Genomic DNA, 26,593 nt, shown 5'->3' on the forward strand with positions numbered 1-26,593 from the left:
TAGATGACAAAAAATATCTGTGATTCTGCCAGAAATTCAGTGAATTCATATGCTTTCTACAGTGTTATCTCATGCGGTATTATCAGCCTTTCTCAGTTTACCTCAGTGGACTACAAAACTAGGTTAACAATCCCCTATGTTATGGAGATAAAAAAAGTGGGATGTGTTTTGTAATCTTTACACCCTTCCTGTCCTACAGTGACAACACTGGCATAAATATGATAGATTAGGGAGATACTATCACCCTAGACCAAGAAATGTGGTGGGATCCCCAGCTGAAAATAAAGGGAAAGAAAGCTTGTGAAAAGAGACTATGTAGTCACCACGTCTATTAAATTGTAAACTAGGATAAATTACATTTTTTTTCTTGGGTTTAGACCAGGGGTGGACTGACCATTTGGAAACGCGGGCACTGCCCGAGGGCCTGGGGTCGGTAGGGGGCCCCATGAGATGCCCCTGGTACCTTTTTCAAAGGCTTTTTTGAGTTTGGGCAAGGACACAGGGGCCCCATGATCCCCTATTGCCCGGGTGCACCATGAGTTGTCAGTCCGCCCCTGGTTTAGACATACCTTACATTTTCACCTTCTCTCTGCTGCTACACTGAAGGCTGCACCAAAGAAAATGGTTGCAAATGCAAGTGGATTTTTGAATTGACTTTGGTATTTTATTTGAGCTTAAAATAACATGGAACACAGGCAGACATACGTCAAGTTAAACAATTATGTAAACTGCTCTCTGAGCTTCCTGATGATTCACTATTATTATAATAAATGCTGCCCACAATGATGATCATTATTTACTGAGAGCTTTAATCAATATTATATTCATGGTATAAAAAATATATATGTAAGATCAATAATAACCAAGCAATTTTAGTAATAACTGTCTCTGACTTTTACTTTCTGTAATCAACAGAAGGCACATTGTATACTAATTTCATGGGCAGAAATAAACTGAGGAATAATAAGAAAGCCATACAAAGCACTTACTGAGCTCTCTTGAATTTTGCCATTGTACTGCACTCTGACAAATGGGTCTGATGCTCCGTTCCGGTCCTTTCTTGCCAAGTCCCTGAAAGGTAAAATGTAAACTGAGAGATAAAGCTCACTCTGGGATTAGTTGATTTTATGAAGGAATGTTAAACAGAGTCTGCAAGACACTTGGCTTTCTAGCTCTAGGATCACTGCCAAAGAAACAGCAAAAACTTTATTAGTGGATATATAATAGCAAAGATAGGGCTCTATAAAGAGGGCAAGTAATGGTTCTAGAAGTAATCCAACAAATTTAAGCACCAGCTACAATAATCTGAATGTGTAAAGATTAATAGCAGATATAACAACACCTTTCCAGTTTTATAAAGGTGCTTACCAATGTTAAAGTGAAACTTTATCCATAACACCTTGATACAAAATAATGTTCTTTAGCAAGGAACATAGATTCTCCATTAATAATTATGCTACCAAAATTAGCTGTAAATTGCCTTCAGTATTGCTCTTGTTTCTTCTTGCTGGAGGCTGCCATTTTGCTGAAGCCCAGAGCCCCTGAGCAGCATGAAATCTTTAGGCTGTCAGCAGATCGGCCTCCACATTTTTGGCACAAAATAGAGAGCAACTGAGCATGTGCAGAGGAGGGTGAGACAGTGGGATTGATTTACTAAAGGTAAATATACTGTGTACTGCAAGTGCACCTGCTTTAGATCTGAGAGGAAGCTCTGAAATGAGGCGAAGCTCTGGTGATTTCTTTCATCCAATCATGTGCAAACAAAAATGCTGTTTATTTTATTTTCCTTGCATGTTCCCCTCAGATTTAGAGCAACTGCACTGTCAGTGCACTTCCAAGTGCAATTGGAGGGCACTTGCAGTGCACAGCCTATTTGCCTTTTGTAAATCAACCCCACCTGTATTACTGGAGTTTAAATAGTATAGACACTTATTTTATTGTTTTACAAAGCTATACCTACAAAAGGGGCCAATCTGAAGTGATCTAGCAGGACTTTATGTTCTGACTACATTCATACATACAGTGTACATTCACCTTATTTGGGTATGGTCAAGAAACTTAAATTATATTTCCATTTTTTTGCAGCCAAATTGGGATAACAACTACTATTTGTTACATAACCCAATTCACATAGCATGACTAAAACAATATTTAAAAATTGCAGCTTACTTCTTTTAGGTGTTCTTTTCTAGACCCTCCAGCAAGGAAAAATCCTAGGTACTTCATTTTGTTTAACCATTTCCATAGCGGGCACTTTTACCCCCTTCGTGCCCAGGCCATTTTTCAGGTCTCAGCGCTGTCACACTTTGAATGACAATTGCGCAGTCATACAACATTGTACCCAAACTAAAATTTTATTATTTTCTTCACACAACTAGAGCTTTCTTTTGGTGGTATTTAATCACCACTGGGGTTTTTATTTTTTGCTAAATTAACAAAAAAGAACTGAAAATTTTGAAATAAAAACACGTTTTTCTTTGTTTCTGTTATAAGAGTTTGCAAATAAATAATTGTTCTTCATAAATTTAGGCCGATATGTATTCTGCTACATGTCTTTGGTGAAAATAACCCAAATTAGGATGTATTTTTTAGTTTGTAGGAAAGTTATAGAGTTCACAAACTATAGGATATATCTGAATATTGATCAATCCTGAAGTACTGACAGCCAATCTAATTTCTTGAGGTTCAAGAATGTCAGAACAGTACAGATATCCTTCAAATTACCACTTTTTGCAAAGTAGACAGTCCGACGTACTTCATAAGAGGCATTGCAAGTTTTTTGAAGTTGTATTTTTTTTGTCAGAATTTTTCAGAAAATGAAAAAATTAAAAAAATGTTCACAATTTTTTTTTTTTACATACTGTCACCAGTGCAGTACAGCGTCATCATATAACTGGCATGGCGGTGATCAGGGACACTGACTGGCGACAGTATGAAAAAAATTTTTTTTTAATTTTTTTTATTATTTTTAATTTTTTATTACATTTTTTTTCTTTTTTTTTAAGATTTTTTTTCATATTTCACTATGACCAAAGTAGTACAATGTTACCATAGTAACATTGCACTACTTTGGGGAAGTGATCAGTATTTGTTTTTTACACAATTTGCTTATAGCAAATAATTACTTTGCTATAAGCAAGCATTTACCTGAATGACATTGATTCATTCAGGGTTTTTTTTTGTGCTTAGCTGTGATTTGGCCACGGCTAATCACATGACACCGCTGGGCTGTGATTGGCCCAGCTTGTGCATGTGATCGCTGTGACCACTCACAGCTAGGCACACTAGTATATAATGGATGGCATGAATGAAGCCATCCATTGTATACAACTGTCATGTGACCTGCTGTGATTGGTCAGATCACACGGTACGAGGTACACGGCCGGTGACAGATCGCGGCTCTGCAGGCGCGCAAACTGCCATATGGCGTCCACCCAGAACACTGAGGAATTTTGCCGGCCGCCATCTGGCCATAGGCTGGGCGGGTAAAGGTTAAGGAGCTGGACAGCTGTGTTTGCCATAATTAACCATGCCTGCCATGCAGGCAGATCTTCATAATCAATTGTAACTAGATTTGAACACTGTCTGTCCTAAAGAGTGAAAGAATAGGTTCACCTTTCGTAACATGTTACATGTTACACACATATTCAGGGTATAACATGTAACATGTTATGAAAGGAATTCCCCCCCACTCCCCTGTTTTGACAGCTAGTAGGCAATCTTCTGCCCTTGCTAGCTGTTACAATTTAAAATAACATGGCCATGTGGGGCTCCGCCTGCTCACTCATTCATAGTATTCTGTGAATGGGAAAATTACAAGTTCCAACATCCTTTGCAGCTGTCAGCTGTGGTAGTTCACTGATTCTTCCTGTCAGAGTGTATCTGCTTGCCCGTACAAAGTACAAGCACACAGATACACTGACAGGTCTGCAGGAGTCCTGCATGGCACTAGCAAATTGCTGATTGCTGGTGCAATGCTTTCCAGGCTCCCAAAACAAAAAATAGTAAATGCACATTTTTTTACCAGCAAAAATAAGTGCATTTATTATTTTTAGTTAAACGGTGAACCTATCCTTTAACCACTTCAAGTCCGGACACTTTTACCCCTTCCTGTCTAGGTCAATTTTCAGCTTTCAGTGCTATCACACATTTGAATGACAATTGCGCGGTCATGCAACTCTGTACCCATATGAATTTTTTAGCATTTTTTTGAGACAGATAAAGCTTTATTTTGGTGGTATTTATTCACCAATGGGATTTTTTTTTTTGCTATGTAAATGAAAAAGTCCAAAAATTTTGAAAAAAAGTGATTTTCTTATAAAATTTTGCAAATAAATAATATTTCATCATAAATCTAAAAATTTATTTTATTATCTTTTTAGTAAAAAAAAAATAACCCAAATTAGTTTATAACCAAAAATTATAATTGTTAAACTTTTTTTTCACATTTTTATTTTATTTTTTTATATTATTATTTTTTTTACATACTGTCACCCTAGCAGTACAGTGTCACCAGTACAGTGACACTGTACTACTTGTGGGGGGTGATGAAGATTTTTTTTTTTTTTTTTACACTGATTGCTTTTACACCCATAAAGGCTGTAAAAGCAATCATTTCTCCTTCTCTCTGGCTGCATTCTTGCAGCCATTGAGAACTACTGTGTGAGCTGTGATTGGTCACAGCTTGTCACATGGTACAAAGCTGTTGTGAATAGCCTTGTACCATGTGACCTCTGTGATCATTCACAGATTTCACACGTAGTATGCAATGATGTCACAAGTGACATCTTGCTTACTACTCTGCATGTGATCACTGATTGGCGAATCAGTGATCACATGATCGGGACCTCTCAGAGGTCCCGTCCGACGATTGGTGTTCCAATGTGTCCTGGGAGGTCCCAGGGAGTGCGCACAATCAGGGGCAGGGAGGCCATTTATAAACAGCCACCCGCCCCTGCACTGCCACCGTCCGGCCGTTTATATACAACGACTGGATGGGAAGTGGTTGAAGATATATGTTATATGATATATCAGTATGTTACTGAAGACAGACTTGGGACAGGCTCACTCTAAACCCTTGCAGTCAGCCATGTCACCTCCTCTTGGGAAACATCTAAAAGGTAAACAAAAAATTTTAAAACATTTAGGCATGTTGGGTAAATGGGAACACATAACAAACATACTGTCTATTGGGGTTTTCTCACATTTGACAAAGTAGAAATACGTTTTAAGTATGTGAGCGCTGGCCAACAGCTCCTCAACACACAATGACTGAAATGATTGGCCTGGATAGACCCCCCCCCTTTCCTATTGTAAACCTTGCAGGTTAACCCAATGCGAGCAAGTATATTACTACAATGATCCTTTGTACCTTAAAGTGTTTCTAAAGACTGAAGGTTTTCTACCTTACTGCATTCTATGCATGAAGGTAAAAACCCTCATTGTGCAACTCCCCCCTTAGCCCCCCCCCCCTTGTACTTACCTGAGCCTATCCCACTCCAGCGATGTGCACAAGAGCATTGGCTCTCCCAGGTCTCTCCCTCCTCATTGGCCCAGACAATCACAACACAACCTGTGAGGAGGGAAATGGGGACAGGGCCAAGCCGCACTCTGTGTATCTTATGCACACACAGAGCAGCTTGCAGGAAAGGACCGAGAAGGATCAGTGCTGCTCTGTGCAAAACCATTACACAGAACAGGTATGGCATGTTTTTTTTTTTTTTTTTGTAATTTGTACCTTTACAATAACTTCAGGTGCATCTTATCACAGGAAGATATTTTCACACATGTTGAAAAAAATCTGTGACTAAACACAAATCATTTATTTCACTTCACAGGAAAATATATATTAGATGCCTGTTGATTTCAGTAGGTTCACACAACAATCAGAATGGCTTTGGGATACCACAGATTGTACCATACATCACCAGCCTACCTTGGTTTAGAATACTGAGCATGTTGAAAAGTTTCAAGAGATAGCTTCCTGTTCCTGTGCACTGCAGAGATACATATCAATGCCGAAGAGTATAGACTAGTACAGTGGTCGGCAAGCCGCGGCTCGCGAGCCACATGCGGCTCTTTACCCAGTCTAATGCGGCTCTTCTGTGTGCCGGGCGCCTGCTCCCCTCCCTCCTCTCGGTCGGCCGCTCCCCTGCCTCCTCTCGGTTGGCAGCCCCAAAAGTCCGCGCGGACCTTTTAATCCGGCCTGCGCATGTGGCTGTCAGGATGTGTGTAGGCGGGGCAGCGTGCCGAACGTGAGGGGAGGGGAGCTAGGCTCCTCTCACAGTCCGCCCTGAAGACCCGAACGGCGCGGGAAGACAGCGAGAGGAACGCAAAAGGTAAGTGAATTGACACGGGGGACTTGGCTTACTAGAAGGGGGGGGGGGGGGGAATAGTACTGTGGGGGATGAAATACTATATGAGGGATGAAATACTATATGGGGGGATGAAATACTATATGAGGGATGAAATACTATATGAGGGATGAATTACTATATGAGGGATGAATTACTATATGAGGGATGAAATACTATATGGGGGGATGAAATACTATATGGGGGGATGAAATACTATATGAGGGATGAATTACTATATGAGGGATGAAATACTATATGGGGGGATGAAATACTATATGAGGGATGAAATACTATATGGGGGATGAATTACTATATGAGGGATGAATTACTTTATGAGGGATGAAATACTATATGGGGGGATGAAATACTATATGAGGGATGAAATACTATATGAGGGATGAAATACTATATGGGGGGATGAAATACTATATGAGGGATGAATTACTATATGAGGGATGAAATACTATATGGGGGGATGAAATACTATATGAGGGATGAAATACTATATGGGGGGATGAAATACTATATGAGGGATGAAATACTATATGGGGGGATGAAATACTATATGAGGGATGAAATACTATATGAGGGATGAATTACTATATGGGGGATGAAATACTATATGAGGGATGAATTACTATATGAGGGATGAAATACTATATGGGGGATGAAATACTATATGGGGGATGAAATACTATACGGGGGATGAAATACTATACGAGGGATGAAATACTATACGGGGGATGAATTGCTATGGGGGATGAATTACTATATGGGGGATGAATTACTATGGGGGATGAATTACTATATGGGGGATGAATTACTATGGGGGATGAATTACTATGGGGGATGAATTACACTATGGGGGATGAATTACACTACGGGGGATGAATTACTATATGGGGGATGAATTACTATGGGGGATGAATTACTATATGGGAGATGTATTTTCAGTTTTAAAAATGTGGCTCTCAAAATAAATTTCAATCATGGTTTTGGCGAGATTTGGCTCAGTTGAAAAAAAAGGTTGCCCACCACTGGACTAGTAGGACACAAGCACATCTGCAAAAGATTTTTTGATGTTTGGATGTCTGCCTAGTGTCCAACCAATAACAAATGTTTTTGCCCATATTAAAATTTTTTGTTATACATTGACACTGCATAGAATAATATTTTAGTGTTGTCTATTGGTCTAGTGCTATAGGCTCATCAATGAAGCTTTTTAGTCAATAACATGTAATATCAAATAAAACAAATGTCTAACAGTTGACACATGAAAAGTATTTTATTACTACAAAATAAATACTGCCAAAATATAATTAAACGGAAAAGCAGAAGCAATAACATGTCAAATGTATAACTTTTAAGAAAATTAACATTAATATTCACCTGAGAATCAAAAGTCTACACTTACTTTGTTGTTTTCAGTGGCATTTAGTCTAAGGTAACCCCTTCACTGAGCTGCTTTGATGAATTAAATGTTCCCTTGATGGTACTTAATAAAATGACATAATCGTATTTTCTAGGTCACCAGAATAAAAAAAAAACTCAATACAAATGACCGGAATCAGGAATTATATTCTCTAAAAACCCATAAGAAGATGAAATGAAGGGTATACAGAATATTGCAGATGACACACGTTGAATGAATATTTAAATATAAATATATTTATTTTTTGTGCTAACAAATGATAAGCAATGACCCTGAATGGCAAGCAAACAAGGATGCCATTCAATACAGGGAAAGCCCACCTGCTCCTCTTACGGATTTCACTCTATTAGGAACACAGTCTTAGATTCTATAGCCTAAGCTCCTGATGGAGTGAAACATGTAGAAGGAGCAGTTAGTCTTGTATTGGATAACATTAATAAACATAGTAGGACTTTTGGAAGTTGAATTGCTCCATCCTGGTCTGTTTGCCACTGATGTTATCAGATCACGGACCATTCTGGAGCCTGCATCCTTCAGTCAATGGAGCAGTGAGGGGAGGCTTGTAGAAGAGTGGTTGAGATGATTTACAATAACCTCGCAACCTGGTGCATTGAAGCATTGTGTTAATCAATAATGTACATGCAGCATTTTGGCAACACAGCACTCTGCAATGCAATTAAGGAAACAGAATTTTTGCTTGTAGGACTGGATAATTGAAGCGAATACAACTTTATGTCATTCACTAAGCAGTGAAAATTCCCTCTGCAAAGAGAAAATATGTTTTGGAAAGAAAATAAAAGGGAAAATGTGATTATCTAAAATCATTTTCTCCAGTAGCTCATTGTGGGACACATTCTTTGACCTCTGAGTATATGCTCCTGTTAGGCGGTTGAACACTAAGAAAACTATAAAGGCACAGCCCTGCCTAGTGGCTTTACCCCTGCACATACTAAGGCTTCATGCACACTAGTGTATTTTATAACCTCTAGAAAAAAGTGCCGGGTAAAAAAAAGCTACTAGCGTTTTTGTGCCAGCTTCTAGTAGCGTTTAGTACCATTTTTAGGAGCATTTGGGAGCGTTTTTTCTGCCGGTAAAATGCTCCCAAAAACTCTACAAAAACAATTTTTTTTTCTGCTCCTAAATGCTGAAACTTGAAAAATGATTCTAGCCTAAGATAGTGTGCATGGACACATAGAATAACACTGTTAGCTTTTTGGAGCAGAAAAACAATTGCTCATAATAGCATGTTGCCTAAATAGGAGCAGGAATAGCAAGCAGGAAATAAACAGCAAGTGAGTTTTTAAGGACACTTCCAGTGGCTTTTCTTCTTTTTAAGCTCCTTTTTTGCCCATTTTTAATAAAAGAAAGCTCAAACAAAGTTCCAGTGGTTCAACAGGGGGCCCTGAAACACAGAAAGTACTAGGTTTAGTTACCTGTGTTTATTGAAGGACACAGTAGAGCTCTTGAATCTCTTGCCATTGGGTTATAGCACCAAACTCAGGAGCAGGACACTAGGCAAGCAAACAAAAGCCTAGGAACAGCCCCCGACAGTGGCCACACCCGCATTTGTTAGAGGCAACTCAGTTAGACACAAGCAGTACATAAAGAACAACAGAGGAGGGTACTGTGTCCTTCAGTGAACAGAGAGAAAGAATTTATGGTGAGTACTAAAATTCCATTTTCTCTTTCTCTTCATTGAAGGACACAGCAGAGATCTTGAATCTCTAACCATTGGGATGTCCCAAAGCAGTGTCTACTGAGGGTGGGAAAACTAAACAACTCTCCTTAGGCAGGAACAGTACAATATCATCTGAAGATACACAAGCTGTAAATGGAATACAGAGAAAGATGTCGCCTAACTGAGTACATGCAAGGGCCAAATTTACCCAGATAAATGGCCTTAGTGGCCTGGAGGCCTCTTCTAGGGAGCTTGGAAAGAGTCAGTCTTCCAATGAAAACAGAGTCTGTGAGGGAACCCTGCCCATCATAAAGTACATCTAGACCAGGGGTGGGCAAACTTTTTGACTTGAGGGCCGCAATGGGTTCATATATTGGACCCGGGGGCCGGACCAAGAGTAGATGAATGATGTGTATGTGTCATCCATAGTAAGTATAGTAATATTCCCCCATAGTAAGCATAGTAATTAATCCCCCATATAGTAATTCATCCCCCATAGTAATTCATCCCCCATATAGTAATTCATCCCCCATAGTAATTCATCCCCCATATAGTAATTCATCCCCCATATAGTAATTCATCCCCCATAGTAATTCATCCCCCATAGTAATTCATCCCCCATATAGTAATTCATCCCCCATATAGTAATTCATCCCCCATAGTAATTCATCCCCCATATAGTAATTCATCCCCCCTATAGTAATTCATTCCCCATATTAATTCATCCCCCATATAGTAATTCATCCCCCATATAGTAATTCATCCCCCAAAGTAATTCATCCCCCATATAGTAATTCATCCCCCCTATAGTAATTCATCCCCCCTATAGTAATTCATCCCCCATATAGTAATTCATTCCCCATATTAATTCATCCCCCATATTAATTCATCCCTCATATAGTATTTCATCCCCCATAGTACTATTCCCCCCCAAGTAGTAAGCCAAGTCCCCCCTGTGTCAATTTACTTACCTTTGCTCCGCGCGTTCCTCTCGCCGTGTTCCCGCGCCATTCCGGTCTTCAGGGCGGACTGTGAGAGGAGCCTAGCTCCCCTCACGTTCGTCACGCTGCCCCGCCTACACACATCCTGACAGCCAATGTATCACGCTCCGCGGGCCAGATTAAAAGGTCCGCCAGGCCGTATATGGTCCGCCGGGCCGTATACGGCCCGCGGGCCGTAGTTTGCCCATTGCTGATCTAGACAGTGAAGAGAAAAGTGTCTACTGATGCACAGGAGTTGGACAAAAAAACAAGGTTGCGGTAGAAAGGCAAATCCACATTAGGAAGGAAGGAGGCTTTGGGCCTCAACACCAATCCAACCACGTGTAAAGCCACAATTACGTTCTACAAAGTACAGGCTTCTAGTTTACACATTTCAGAGTCAGTGGAAACCAGGTGACCCAGTGAGCACAAGTGGAAATGGGAAAAGTCCTAATAGGGTCAAATAGAGAAAAGGCTCTGGGAGAACTCAACTCATTCAAAGTTACAGGAGGAATTACATAATACAGACGGAACTACATAGGATACACCCTATACAAGCCTCAACAAGGAATGGAAATCTAGCATTTCTTAATAGGATTGCAAGATTGGAATGCACCCCTATGGTCCTTAGATGCAAGTAATATAAATCAAACCCGACTGTAAGCAGGACAGGATTCTGCCCACTGAAGGACAAAGCTGTGTTACTCACAACAGGTGAAAATACTGTGCATGACCAATGGCAGACTTGGCAGAAAGTAGGCTAGCTAACATATCCAGAGCTGGAATGGCCAATTCAGGGACACTCATCTTCCAGGACCCAGGCTACAACAGCCAGACCATTAGTCAGCTTCTGAAAAGTAGGATAGTAAAGCAGTCCAAAGGAATGAAGATAGACTTTCTGAAAGACTCCACAGGGCATTCACGAGTAGTCTGGCCAAGTGGAGTACTTTAGCCACCTGGGCCAATATGGAAATAGCAGATTTCACCCCCCTCCCCCCATGGAAATTTTCACCTCTAATAAAAAAACAATGCAGGGATCTGAATGATTGTCCGTTATTATTATTATTTGTTTCACCTAATGAATATTAGTGATAGTATAGAGCAGGAGGCTGTCAAATATACTCTATGTACAGTATTATTATTATTGTCATATTGTTTGTTTTCTTTTAAATTTCTTCAACTTACACTAATTGCAATATTTCACATGACTGTCATATTGACTGTCATATGCCTTTAAATGTTTTCTATATTTTGTCTCTGCTCCTCCCTTTCCTTTGGTTTAGTTAATGTTGCATAGATAGCCCTCCCCCTTTCCCAGAAATGCATTGCAGTAAGCCTCATGGCATGGAGCAAGAAACAGTATGATCTTTTGACCTATGGAATTTCATTGTTGTAAGATTCTCTCAGTTTATGGAATAAACTTCACAAGATCTACAAGATGTCATTCTCATTGAGTCACTGACTGCTATCCAACTGAGGTTGAAGTTATCGCTATCTTATCACAACTGTAAGTTATAGAGATCACACTATCAATGCTTAGATTGGAGAGACAGAACACTAATGGAGCTGCAGATACAATGATTTTCAGTAGGGGTTCCAAGTCCTAAATATGCATTCAGCGGTTACTCTGGGGTAAAAAGTTTGAGAAAGGCTGTCCTAGAGGCAGAAGCACATACCTAGAGGTTGAACACTGTGTCCCCTATGAATGCCCAGAGCAATTTGGTAATTTTTTACAGCTATTTATTTTAGAAACTTTGATCTGAAAACTGCAATTTCAGAAGCACAGGGCAAAGACCAAAGTCTGTATAGAAAACCCATGGCCTCAGAACAAGCTCACTGCAGAGATAAAGGAGTCAAAATGTCTGTGGGTTATTTTTCAGTTTTCTGATGTTTACCCCGCAATAGATATTGACTCTAAAAGAATGTAGAATCTCAGGATCTGAGTGCAGCGGTTTATATGAGAATTAGCTAGACAGACAGTTGTCAACAATTGGATGATCTGCAAAAGTTCAACCACTCTCTACATCTATAGCTATCCCAAGTGTGAACAGCCAGACCGGCTGAATGGCTGGATCTTATATACTGTTACCTTAATAACCCAATCTCAGATTAATAAATGCAATAAGAGCTCTTCTAAAACAACTGCACAATTTGCTAAATGGAATGTGACTCACCCTTTGTAAGTGCCATTTACTGGATTTTATGTATTCTGCATGAAATGTTAGCACGTAAACATTTGCTGGTAAATTAGTTTTCTCTGCTGACAATATGTTTTGAGATAAGCAGTGTACGCATTCCCTAGAGTGAAATAGCCAGTGGCTGTAATAATTTGACTCATATAAATACACTACCCCTTAGAAATGGTATTTACTTAATTAAGCCTTTCTCCTGCATACATTTTCTGAACACTTTGATATAACTTCCATTTTAAATGTAGCATTAATGTAACACACACATACTCCATAAATAGATAATGATTTGATGTACTGATTTGAGCAGCACAGTTTGAGTCTGAGGCATCTGTGCTTGTGATGCTGCTGTGCAGGATGATTACACAGTGGGGGCTGAATCAACTGCACCCAAATACATACTATTGCAGGATACATGAATTATTAGCGTAATCATACAAACATTTCTGCATGCTTGTGGGCACAGCTGAACACATTGAAAGATCAGTGCTTAAAGTCCTTTTTACAAAAACCTCTCAACTCCTCCCTAGCCTAATAAACACACATAGCTGATCTCCTCCTGTACTGTCTGCAGCCGGACTGGTATAAATCAAGTGCTGGGCAGTCCAAGCTTGTGCACCTTCACTAGACTTGAAAGGCATGTACACATACTGTAGGATCACTTGGGGGTACCTGTGTTTACTGTATTTAGGAGACTATGGAAATGGACTCACTCCCCTTAAAAAAAAAGAAAAAAAGAAGTTGACTAATCTAGTTAAAATTTCCCTTTAAAATTTAAAGGATACTTAGTTAAGCAAGCATTATCCAACACCGCAATAATCTGTATGTAGAAATAAGTTAGATAAAATCACCTGGGGATCTGATCATTGTTTTTGATATGTCCAGATCCCCCATGTGTGACCAGCCTTTAAAGCCCACTTCCAGATTAAGCTTTTTTCCTCCTTCCCATCCCTCCCTATCACCCACCTTTCAGCCATTTGCACATGATTAAAAAAAAATTATACCTTCTGAAGCCCCTTTTAAAACTCACATGAGTCAGCTGTATGATACCCTTTTAGCACTGCTTCTGAAAGTGATGACCGGTGGCAGGGGCGGACTGACAACTCATGGGGCCCCCGGGCAATAGGGGATCATGGGGCCCCTGTGTCCTTGCCCAAACTCAAAAAAACCTATGAAAAAGGTACCAGGGGCATCTCATGGGGCCCCCTACTGACCCCGGGCCCTCAGGCAGTGCCCGAGTTTCCAAATGGTCAGTCCGCCCCTGACCGGTGGATCCAGCACTGCGGTCTATCCTCGCTGGCTGGTCACCTCTGTGTAATGTCATAATTTGACAGCTAATAGAAAGTGGTTAGGAACTGCCTGGGTTGTGTGGACAACTCATAAAGAACCTTCCTACTCTGCACTGAAGAAGAGTTAGGAGACTCAGGACCTTGCTCACCCTGTTTGTGGGCATTTAGAATATCCTGTATATATTTTTTTAACTAAACCAGAGATTGGGTGGGGCATGGAGTGGGGACTTTATGTCCTGAAGTTGGGTGGAGCCTTTTCCCTTGATAGAAACATGTAAATGAAGTGCAGGAAGTATATAAAACCATACATTTTTGTAAAAAGGATTAGTGGTTACACTTGGTGGTGACAAATGGTGCAAAGGTCCATTCTCCCACATTTTCTTCTATAGGAAACAAGAAAACCAAGAAAGGACCCCCGCTACACCTAAATGATTATTACTTATTCTAGCCCAACACCTATTAAGGAAAAAAAAAAGATTCTTAAATAAAGATGATGGCACCTTGCAGTTTACACATCATATTTACAAAAGCAGAAAGAATACTCATGGGTGTCTGACAAGCACCACATGTAAAGATACAGCAAGCTATTTTTTTTTTTAAAAAAGCTTCTAGGTGTTTCATTTTTTTACAATGTTTAAAGTTCAAAGTTTAAAGATCTAGGGACAAAATAGTTTCTTGTTCTAGTCCACTGCTGGTGTTGCTAGTTAAAAAAAAATGAAAGAAAAAATGAAAGAAAAAAATGTCGCTACTACACATTCTGATCTAACTGCCTGTCTTCCTGCATCTCTTCCACAAATTGGTCTACCTAACCTCTTTCTCTCCCCTCCAAAATCTGGTTTCCTTCCATTCTTCACAATCTGGTACTGTGAACACCTCTTTCACACTATGCCTTTTGTTACCTATGTATTTTCGCAACTGCTTGTTTGTGACCTGTGAATTGTGACATCTGCAGGTTTGTGGCCCTTGTATTAAAACATTTGACAGTTGATTGCCATAGCTGAGGATATTGTCAGGATTGTCATTTTTGCACCAAATTATTGCTAAGTCACCACTGTCTATAGGACCATATTACAAATATAATTCCTTGCAGGATATCAAACCATGCCACTATTATCTCCATATTTTGACCCCTATGTGAGTCATGGTCTCTTATTTCTGGCCATCATTAGTTTTTGTTTAATTTCATGATTATATAGAATAGTTTTGATATCCACATTTTGCTCCACACAAAACTGTGTATTTGTAGCTAAGCACAGAAATTGCCTTGGTTTGGTTTACAATAGTTTTACTGCTGCCCTACAATTTCAATAAATAATGAAATATTGAAAAGCACTATGCAAAGTAAACATGTCATGCAAAAAATATGGAGGCTGCCACTGCTGATCCTGAAAATCTTAAAATGTTAATTGTTTGGCTCTCATGTTACCCTATGGCTTCAATACCTTGAGTCACTAAACCAGAAAAAGTATGCAGATATGGGTTTGTAAATTTTCACTGATTTTTCTAATCTGTAAACATGATGGGGGTCACTGACTCCGCTAGTATTGCAGCAAGTTGCTCAGAATAACAGCTTGGCAAAAAGTCCATTAAAGAAGAAGGTAAGTAATGGCAGGTTGCATTATATATATCTTAAGACATGTTTATTGGGTTGCTTGTTGGCAATATCATAAAAACAAAGGAGAAAATAGTAACAAACACTGAGCTCATGTCCAGATAGGAGTAATCACTTAAAATGGAAGACCAGTCAAACACTATCTAAACTTAAACCTGCTTCCACTCCCATTCTAAGCCCTATTCTAACTACTTTGTAAAGGAAAGAAATTCATAATTTCCTATGCTGAGGGTGCTCCAGTCTGGCCACATGATCGGCTCCCAACACTGGCTTTAGTGTAGAGGAGGGACAGCCGACAATGGATGCTTATGAGAGAAGTTACCGTACAGGCATTGCAGCCAATGCCAGTGGCCACTTCTCTTCACTGAAGGGGAAGATCATGTGACCAAACCGGAGTGCCTTCAGAATAGGTAAGTACAGATATCTTTTCTTTTACAGGATAGTTAGTATAGGGTTTAGAATGGGGGTGAGAGCAAGTTTAGGCTCAGACAAAATATTTGACTGGACCTCTGCTTTAAATAATTTAAAGCAGAACTCCATGTACATTTTTAATTTTCCCATGCAGTGGGGCTGTGCCTGCACTGCATGGGAAAACTGCTTGTTTTGTCCAGGGGTTTAGGGAAGAACTATACTCACCATGTCCTCCGATTCTCTGGAAAATCGCGCTCCCCCATGTCCAGCGGTGGTCTGTTCCTGTTGTCCTCACATCAGGAGCTAATCTATGGGCATGATGATGTCAGGAACAGTACATTCACAAGACTTCTAGCATGCAGGGGGGCAGAAGCGGCAGAGACCAGTCTTGTGCTCCGAGGATCGGCGGATTCATTATGTATATCTTTACTGTTATCACTCTCAGACAAAAACGAGTAGTTAGCCCATGCAGTGCAGGCGAAGCGCCTCTCCATGGTTCAAAAACAGTTTTGCCTGGATTTCTGCTTTAATCATTTTGAACACTTCAACAAAACTGATATAACTACGGGTCTACTTTAAACCTAACACTCCTTATATAGCTGCGCCAGGCATTCAGACAGCACATTCAGGACTGGAATATGGATAATGAGGCTATCATCGCTAATGGTCATTCTGAAAATGCTAATTTTCTGCCTGTCATGTTTACCCCCTTTCATCAATTATGTGCATCCTTTAAATGGAGCAATGAAACAAGTAAAGATATCTTACTTTACAGGTAAGCATATTTGTTCCTGGTCAGTGATTCAAACTGAACCCAGTTAGTATGTTAGCCAAAAAAATGGGCATCTGAAGCTCATACTGCTTCTATCAAAATTTAACTCCATAAAAGTGACAGCAGGATTAAATGCAGAAGATACAAGTACCCTACATTGTTTACATTACAGATCACAACTAAATCTTACCTTGCTTCGAACACAGTGCAGCGCAGTTTACGAGACAATTCGCTGTTTATTATTTCAATTTTGAGGTGAATTTCTCCTTGAACTTCTTCATCAGGATCAATTTCTGTTAAATTCATCCATCCATTGTATCCTACACAAAACACAATATTACTCATTAAACTCTGCTTCAGCCTTCAAATGCTCAATTTCAAGGTTGTTCTCTACTTAACCGCTTCAAAACTGCCCTATAGCAGAACTACTGCTACATATATACTTGATTTTGTATCTCCATTGGCGGCTTCAGCTGTCGATCACTGGGTCCCAGACAGTTATTCCCTGCCGGCACCCGGCGATCGCCGAGTATCACTGGCTGAGGAGAGGTCTGTATGTAAACAATACAGATCTCTCCCGTCAGCTCCAGCATGCTGCTTTGTATTGCTCTGCATAGCAAAGCAATACAAAGCAGTGTGCTTACACAGTAAAGCACAGCACACAGTAAAACACACACAGCACACAGTTAACCCTTTGATCGCCCCAGATGTTAACCCCTTTCTGCCAGTGTCATTAGTATAGTGTCAGTGCTTTTTTTTAGCATTGATCACTGTATTAGTGTCACAGGGGATGTCAGTGACAGGCAGTTCCCCCACAGTGTCAGAATGCCTGCTTCAGTCCCGCTATAAGTTACTGATCGCCGCCATTACTAGTATAAAAAAATGAAAAAATAAAAATTCCAATATACACATATATATATACAGTTGTGTTCGAAATAATAGCAGTGTGTTGAAAAAAGTGAATAAAGCTCAAAATCCTTCTAATAGCTTTTATTTCCATACACACAAATGCATTGGGAACACTACAAATTCTATTCCAAATGAAAACATGAAGAAAAATATATCAAATGTGTGTTGTTCCTCTAAAAAAATTGAAAAAAAGTGAATATTAGATTGTTCAAAAAAATAGCAGTGTTTGTATTCTTCTTTACAAACTCAAACATTCACTATATAAACTGAAAAATGTTTGAAGATTTTGCTTTCCTCTGAATCACTTAATTAATATTTAGTTGTATAAGCACTGTTTCTGAGAACTGCTGTACATCTGTGTTGCATGAAGTCAACCAACTTCTGGCACCTGTGAACAGGTATTCCAGCCCAGGATGATTGGACTACATTCCACAGTTCTTCTCTATTTCTTGGTTTTGCCTCAGAAACTGCATTTTTGATGTCACCCCACAAGTTTTATATTGGATTAAGATCCGGGGATTGGGCTGGCCACTCCATAACGTCAATCTTGTTGGTCTGGAACCAAGATGTTGCACATTTACTGGTGTGTTTGGGGTTGTTGTCTTGTTGGAACACCCATTTCAAGGGCATTTCCTCTTCAGCATAAGGCAGCATGACCTCTTTAAGTATTTTGATGTATTGAAACTGATCCATGATCCCTGGTATGTGATAAATAGGCCCAACACCGTAGTATGAGAAACATCCCCATATCATGATGCTTGCGCAACCATGCTTCACTGTCTTCACAGTGTATTGTGGCTTGAATTCAGTGTTTGGGGGTCGTCTGACAAACTGTCTCCGGCCACTAGACTCAAAAAGAACAATCTTACTTTCATCAGTCCACAAAATGTTGCGCCATTTCTCTTTAGGCCAGTCAATGTGCTCTTTGGCAAATTGTAACCTCTTCAGCACACGTCTTTTTTTTCAACAGTGGGACTTTGCGGGGGCTTCTTGCAGATAGCTTGGCTTCACATAGGCGTCTTCTAATTGTAACACTACTCACAGGTAACTTTAGACCTTCTTTGATCTTCCTGGAGCTGATTGTTGGCTGAGTCCTTGCCATTTTGGCTATTCTTCTATCCATTTGAATGGTATTTTTTCGCTTTCTTCCACGTCTTTCAGGTTTTGGTTGCCATTTTAAAGCATTTGCGATCATTTTAGCTGAGCAGCCTATCATTTTCTGCACTTCTTTATATGTTTTGCCCTCTCCAATTAACTTTTTAATCAAAGTACGCTATTCTTTTGAACAATGTCTGGAATGACCCATTTTCCTCAGAATTTCAGAGAGAAATGCACTGTAACCAGCATGTACAACATTTGCTGCCTTCCTTCCTTCAATAAGGGCAATAATTGCCACCTGTATTTCACATTACCTCACTAATAGAACTCCACACTGCTATTATTTTGAACATGCCCCTTTCAATTAGTGATTCAATTACACAGAATCAGCAGCATGCATGTCATGACTGTTGGGTCTGTTGGATTTCTATTACTCTACTACACCTGCTAGTAAATTATTTGCCATGTAGAAATATCATTTCTACCAAAAACAGTGATTGATCCAGGTTAGTGATGTCTGACTGCTATTATTTTGAACACAACTGTATATATATATATATATAAGCTCGAAGGAGCAGGGCCCTCGAACCCCTCGTGTATCGCATTGTATTGTTATTGTACTGTCGCATGTTCTGTCTCCCTTTGTAATGTACAGCACTGAGCGAACCGTTGGTGCTTTATAAATACTGTATAATAATATATATATATACCACCATTTGTAGACTCTATAAGTTTCATGTAGACCAATTAATTTACAGGTATTGGGATTTTTTTTAGCAAAGACATTTAGCAGAATACATTTTGCCCTAAATTTATGCCAAAATGTGATTTTTAAAATTTTGTTACTGGATATGTTTTATAGCAAAAATTTAAAAATAATGTTTTTTTTTGTCAGTCTTCTTTTGATTATAGCACAAAAAAAAACTGCACATGTGATCAAATGCCACCGAAAGAAAGCTCCATTTGTGAGAAAAAAAGGACATACATTTCATTTGAGTGCAGCGTTGCATGACCGCGCAATTGTCAGTTAAAGTAACGCAGGAAGGGGGATAAATCCTCTAGAGGGCAAGTGGTTAGAGTGTGAAGTATAGGGCATGGACTCATATTCGCCTTTGTTTTAGTGCTTACACATTGAAAATATTATTCTTTGGTCAGATATGATAAAGCAATCTGACACTTTTGCCCAAGTCAACTTTTATATACTGTACAGAAGCATACTCATATCCTGCAATCAGTGATTTGTAGCTAATGGCAAGGTCTTGTAGCCCTGGTGCTTATCTTCTTAATGTGGGAAAGAACAGCATGAAACTGGAGGAAAGTTTTTTCAGCTGATACTTTTAACCCCTGATAGCAAACGTAGTAGTAAATTTCATTCAATCTGTTGTGCACCCTGGTATTCGAATTGTTTAATTATGCACAAAAAATCGCAAGAGCAGGACAATGGGAGTTTACCATCTATGACCATTTTAGAGCTGACTTCCAGGCAGATATAAAAAAACAATTAATGGTTCGTAAGGCCTAAAGCCTTGGGCTGATTTGCTAAAGAAGTACATATTTTACTTAGTTGTCATTTCAATAATCCAGGCTGTGTTCAGATCTGGGTGATTCATAGCTAGTGTAGGAAAACAGAATTCAAAGCAATATAGCCTTTTTACATCATAGCACTGTAAATGTAGTGCAGTATGAAAAATGAAGCCTGTATCAATACATAATCATATACTGTGGCAATTTTGTATGGGACCTTATTGACGTTTAAGATATACAAACATAGAACATAAAAACTAATCATTTTATTGTGTGGATAATTAAAAACTTTGTTTTATACAGTATAAAACTAGACAGAAAACGGGCTGACATTATATACACCCAAAAATGATCATTATCCAATGTTTCTCTACAATTACGATACATTTAGAAATTCTTCCTCAGGGAAGAAGAGACTCCTTTCACAATATAAGAAAGTTTTTAATTATACACACAAGAACATTATTCATTTTTATGTATGTATATTACTATTTATTTCAGGTACTTGTATAGCACCGTCAATTTGCGCAGCGATTTACATATATATTGTACATTCCCATCAGTCCCTAACCTCAAGGGGTGTACAGTCAAAGATCCCTAACTTACATTCACGGGACAATTTAGACAGGAGCCAATTAACCTACCAGCATGTCTTTGGAGTGTGGGAGGAAACTGGAGCACCTGGAGGAAACCCACGCAGGCACAGGGAGTACATGCAAACTCCAGGCAGGTGGTGCCGTAGCTGGGATTCAAACCAATGACCCTAGTACTGCCAGGCAGACGTGCGAACCATTTAGCCACTGTGTACCTTGAACGCCTATAAAGTCTCATATAGAATTGTCATTGTACAAGATTACAAATTTGGGGGATCTTGGCATTCTCTTTTGGGTGAAATCACCTCCATATAGTTTTGGAATAGTTAATGGCCAAGCTAAAATGCACATGTAGTATAGTTTCCATATTTTAACATAGTATACTATATGAGCTGGAAAGATATTATTATTATACAGAATTTATATGGCGCCAACAGTTTACGCAGAGCTTTACAACACATACATAATTTGTTTATTTCAGGAAAGAAAATGCAAAACATATTGTTTGATGTTATGAGTCCTAGATTGTAAGCTCTAAGGAGCAGGGCCCTCTGTTTCCTCTTGTACCAAATTGTATTGTAACTGTAATGTCTACCTTCATTTTGTAAAGCACTGCGCAAACTGTATATCCTGTATAATAATAAGTTAAAAAAGCACATCAGTGAACAAAAAACAACCAACAAGGATGCCACAACAAGCATTTAAAAACTGCATGCATTTTCCCAATGCAAAGCGTGAATCCAGCCTAAATCGAGTGCAACTGAAGGTCCCTATTTTCTTTCCTTTGCACATGACTTATAGCTTCATTTTGCTAACTGCAGAAGACAGTAAATCAGCCCTACCCTTTCAGAACTAGTGAACCTTCTCACAGAGATAATGTGTTGACAAAGTCCCTTCAACTGCTTAAAAGCATGTGATCTGCTATGACTAAGAATTCCACTGAAAACTCCATAAATAGTTTAAAGTACATACTTCCCTGGCTTGACGTACATACTGTATTTGATTTGAAATCTTCCACAATGCTGTAATTTCAAGTTTAGAACTGGGAAGTATTTTCAATCATCATATGGAAGTTTCAAGAGTTCAAATTAGCCCACAAATAAGCTCTCATCTGATAAAACTGGACTTAGCCCGCATCCACACTGATGCGGTGCGGCATACCGCATGTGATTCGCACAGGAACCGCACTGTATTCCTGTGCAAATCACATATACGAATTCTGTGCGGTGCGATTGGATCCATACATTTTCTATGGCTCAAATCACACCGCATCCATACCAAAAAGGTGCGGGACTCTTTTTTTGGTCCGCACTAGAATAGAATTGCATGGGTATTCACACCTATTGTGAGGGAAAATGGAACAGCCATTTTATATATCAAACATTTAGTTTTATTAAGTGGATATATATTGAATGTATATTGTGACGGGAGTCACTTTGGGTGGAGGGCCCATGGAACCCAGCTCACTTTGGAGAGGTGGGGAGACCCCTGTCTCAGCTCTCCATATCCCTATTGTGTGTAAGTCACCCTGTGCCTGTTAGGGGTACAGGGTGATCTGTCCTAATATTGGGATGGGGGGGTTGTTGATTGTTTAATGCCATGTGGCTGCATCCCATGGTTCTATTGGGTGTCTTGCTTGGGAGCAAACTATTATGGGATGTATGTGTTTAAGTGTATTAGCTTAGTGGGGGGTGTCTCCAGCAGCCCTCCCTTCTGATGGGACTGTCTTCTGGTGTGAAGTTTGAATACCTGTGTGTCTCTTCTTGCTAAGTATAGATTGCCCCGCCCTGTGTCATTATGCAGGGAGGGGGGATTGCCCCCTTAGTGTATAAAAAGCCAGTTTGAGTTTCAAATAGTTTCATGTTCAGATAGACTGGTGTCGTCTAATCTTGTTTGGTCGACTGTGGTGTCTGTGGTCGGTGTTTGGATGAGGAAGCGGTATTATAAAGGAAGTACCAAAGCACAGACTGGGTCGGTTCCATTACATATATTTTGTTATTAGAAGTCTTATTGTGTAACAGCTGTATTTTTTGTGTTAGAATGCTATTTACACCTACAGCTGGGAAGATTGCTATCTAAAGAAGCTAAGGGAAGTAACATGCTTGTGTTAATGTCCATTTACATTTCAATGAACTCCACCAATGACACAGATGGAACTTCAAAGAATGATTAGGTTGCTAGGTACCACCCATCTTAGGACATATATATTGTATTAGTTTTCCAAGACAGTTAGAGCATTGCTTTGAATCCAACACTATTGTTTTGCTCTCCCTGTATGTAGTTCTAGCTACATGCTGGTATAATAAACACTTCTACTTTTCAATCTGGCTTCAGCAGTCAAATTGTTACTGAAACCCATGTGTTTTGGGTTTCCCCGTCACCCATGCAATCCGATTCTGCTCATCCCACCGCATTTTGCGAACCAATTTCGGGTGCGGTTAACTTAACATACACACCTGCAGCGGTTGGCATAAACAGGGTGCGATCGTGATGTGGTGTGGAATTTGCACAGGAACCACTGCAAATTCCGCACCGCACCAGTGTGAAGTACACCGCAAAAATTCCCCAAAAAATGTCCCCAGCAAAACAATAGCATAATGTACTAGTATGCATCACATACCTGCACATTATGAAAGACTTACCTGAAAACAAAGCCTCCAGCGGTGTGCTGTCATTGCTGTAGGTGCTTCCATCTTCACCCGGTCTTCTTTCCGGGTTTGCAGGCTTTGGTTGTTTGACTGGCCGAGCCGTAATGATGTCACTCCCGCACATGCGTGTGTGGGAGTCACGGCTGCGACATTGCCCTCTCAATGAACGGCGCATTGTGCATTGAGAGCGCAGTGCGCGTGATACTTTAGTAAATATCTCCTAAACGGTGCATGTTTAGGAGATTCTTACTGTACCTACAGGTAAGTCTTATTTTACGCTTACCTGTAGGTACAAGTAAACAATGGGGCTTTACTACCACTATAATTCACACTGGCATTGAAAGCAGGCATTTTTAACGCTCTCATGTCTATGCAAATGATACTATGGACCCCACACAGTGCTATTCACATTATCAAAACGTAAAGTGTTAGCATCTTGTCTCTTCAAAAATCGAAGCCTCATGTTGAATCTGGAGAAGTTTGAAGCCTTTCAATACCTCCCATTCGCAAAACGCGTTGGCAGGCATTTGCGGGGCGTTAATAACATTACCGTTTATTATAGACATTTATGGTGAGGTTTTAACGCTTGAAAAACGCTTCTAAAATGCTTAGGGCGTTTGGGGAGCATTTTTAAAGCTTGTAAAATGCTAGTCTAACACCCATACTAAAGCTCATAAACAGCTAATGCACATAGTAATCTGCCAATCCCTCCACTGGCTTCCCATTGCCCAATGGATAAAATTCAAAACATTAACAATAACATATAAAGCCATTTATAACTCTGCCCCAAATTACATCACCGATCTTGTCTGCAAATATCACCCAAACCGTACTCTCCGCTCCTTGCAGGACCTCCTACTCTCTAGCTCCCTTGTCTCCTCCTCCCATGCTCGTCTCCAGGACTTCTCCAGAGCTTCCCCCATCCTCTGGAACTCTCTACCCCAATTTATCGGACTATCGCCTACTCTGCTTACTTTTAGGCGATCTCTGAAACCTATCTCTTCAGGGAAGCCTATCCTGCCTTCAGCTAATAATGGAATCTTCTATTCCTCCTACCAGTCCATCCCCCACAGTTACTACCTTTTGTACCACTAGCCCCTCCCTCCTAGATTGTAAGCTCCAAGGAGCAGGGCCCTCAAAACCCTCTTGTATTTAACTGTATTGTTGCTGTATTGTCTCCCGTTATATTGTAAAGCGCTGAGCAAACAAATGGCGCTATATAAATCCTGTATAATAATAATAATAATATAGATGCGTTTGATAAGAGTTAGAAATTTAGTCAAGTCAAGAAGCTCTAAAAGATGTAAGTCTCCTTTAAATCATTTGTGTGCAACAAGCTGAAATGTGATTATAATGAATAAACCTTCTGCAGTTAGCCGTAGTCATGAACAGGGCATTGGAAGTGCCATGGTCACACAGCTAATGGTGAAAGACCAGACACAACAGTTTGGGAATTTTTTCCTCCAGTGCAGCGTATCGTATGGTGGAGAGTGTGGCTGCCAGTTAGGCCTGGTTCACACCTATGTGTTTTTCAGAGCTTTTTGTGTTTGTGCAGAAACTCACAACAGCCCATTTAACATGGTTTCCTATGGGACACGTTCACATCTATGCATTTTCAGACACTGTTTTTGAATAGGGTCAGGGACACTTTTTCTCACAGCAGATTGCAACATGCATAGGTGTGAACCAGGCCTTAAAGGATTTTAATACCTAGCAATACCTACATGCCACTCTAAAAGAGTCAGCTAGATTTCCACTGGAATGTAAAACTTGTCGGTTGAAAGGTATATTATTATTATTTTACAGGATTTATATAGCGCCAACAGTTTGCGCAGTGCTTTACAATATAAGGGAGACAGTACAATTACAATACATTTCAGTACAGAAGGAATAGGAGGGCCCTGCTCATGGAGCTTACAATCTAAAGGAAGGGTATACACTGTATGGTTAAAGCAAAGGAAGAGGTTTTCTCAAACTTTCCTCTCACAAGTCCACTGAATCTGAGGGAGAATCACTTTATACAGTTTTAGTGTTACTATACCCACAACAGTAAAATTAGTCCGTATACGCAGTAAAGCATGCTTGTTATACTCACTGTGGAACCTAAGGGGTTAATCCTCTGCATTGTGTAAAAAGGCTGTTTGATCATGGCTTCTCTGATCATCCCCTTCTTCCAGTGTCCTACTCTTATCTCCTGATAAGACATATTGTGTGGAGACACTCTGTACTTGCTCAGTTTGGTGTGTATTGCTAAAGAGGTTTTTTTTTTCTGACAGCGTGCATGGGATCAGCACAGGGCCAATCAGCACTTTCCAGAAAGAGGTCAGGGGTTCTGCATCCTCCTACAGGAGAACGAAAACTCCTCCTACAGGTTTTAACCAGTGCTCTGCTGAACACTGATAGAAGTCACAAGACTGCTCTAACTGCTGATGAGAAAGGTATTTAGCAGTTTATATTTACCAAAATAATTGCATTTTCATGTTCTGTGTACTGTGGGAGACCAGATATAGTGAATGCAGGGTCCTGGGTTTAGAAACACTTTGTTATTCTTTCACAGTTTTTATATGAGATGGGAAGTGACTAAAGGAAGAAAAAAAGCCTTCAGTGCGTAGCACAGTAAAGGCTTCTTACAACAAAAGATGTCTCATTTCATTGCATATCCCAAAAATCAGAGAATTAGTGCCCAATATCAGGACAGTGGGCAGAGACATGCAAATCATTCTTTTGTGTCCCATCAGCCAAATGCACATTCAGAACCACTAGTGTATAGTGGAAATATAGCCTATTACATGAGCCATTTAACCCAAACTGCATACAGCTGTTTCAGGCTTTCTTGGCCGTCATCAGTAAAATGAATGGAAACCAAGGCTTCTATAGAGTAGGGGTTTTTATGTAAGAGACACTGTTACGGTCCATGCACACTGGCTGGAAAAAAACTCAGCTTCTACAGGAGTTTTGTGTTTTGCCTGTAGAAACAGCTCAATGTTATTCCATGTGTCCATGCACATTAGGACATATGGAGGCATATTAGAACCGCTTGCTTACCGGGCACTTTTCCCCCCTTTGTGCCAAGGCCAATTTGCAGCTTTCAGTGCTCTCACA

The 26,593-nt window shown here is 39.9% G+C and overlaps 1 protein-coding gene across 2 annotated transcripts in view; it reads right to left on the reverse strand.

Moving 5' to 3' along the window:
- Positions 1-26,593, reverse strand: part of LOC149462579 (ras GTPase-activating protein 4-like) — a 213,779-nt gene that overhangs the window by 77,681 nt on the left and 109,505 nt on the right. For both annotated transcript variants that reach the window (XM_089676574.1, XM_089676573.1), the window contains exons 5-6: positions 16,910-17,039; positions 990-1,071 (exon numbers count right to left, since the gene is read on the reverse strand). In XM_089676574.1, the coding sequence (XP_089532700.1) occupies positions 990-1,071; positions 16,910-17,039 (212 nt within the window). The remainder of the gene's footprint in view (positions 1-989; positions 1,072-16,909; positions 17,040-26,593) is intronic.

The sequence above is a fragment of the Staurois parvus genome, unplaced genomic scaffold, assembly GCF_062004578.1.
Source record: "Staurois parvus isolate SC_StPar_1 unplaced genomic scaffold, SC_StPar_1.0 ptg000172l, whole genome shotgun sequence".
Classification (NCBI taxonomy): Eukaryota; Metazoa; Chordata; class Amphibia; order Anura; family Ranidae; genus Staurois; species Staurois parvus.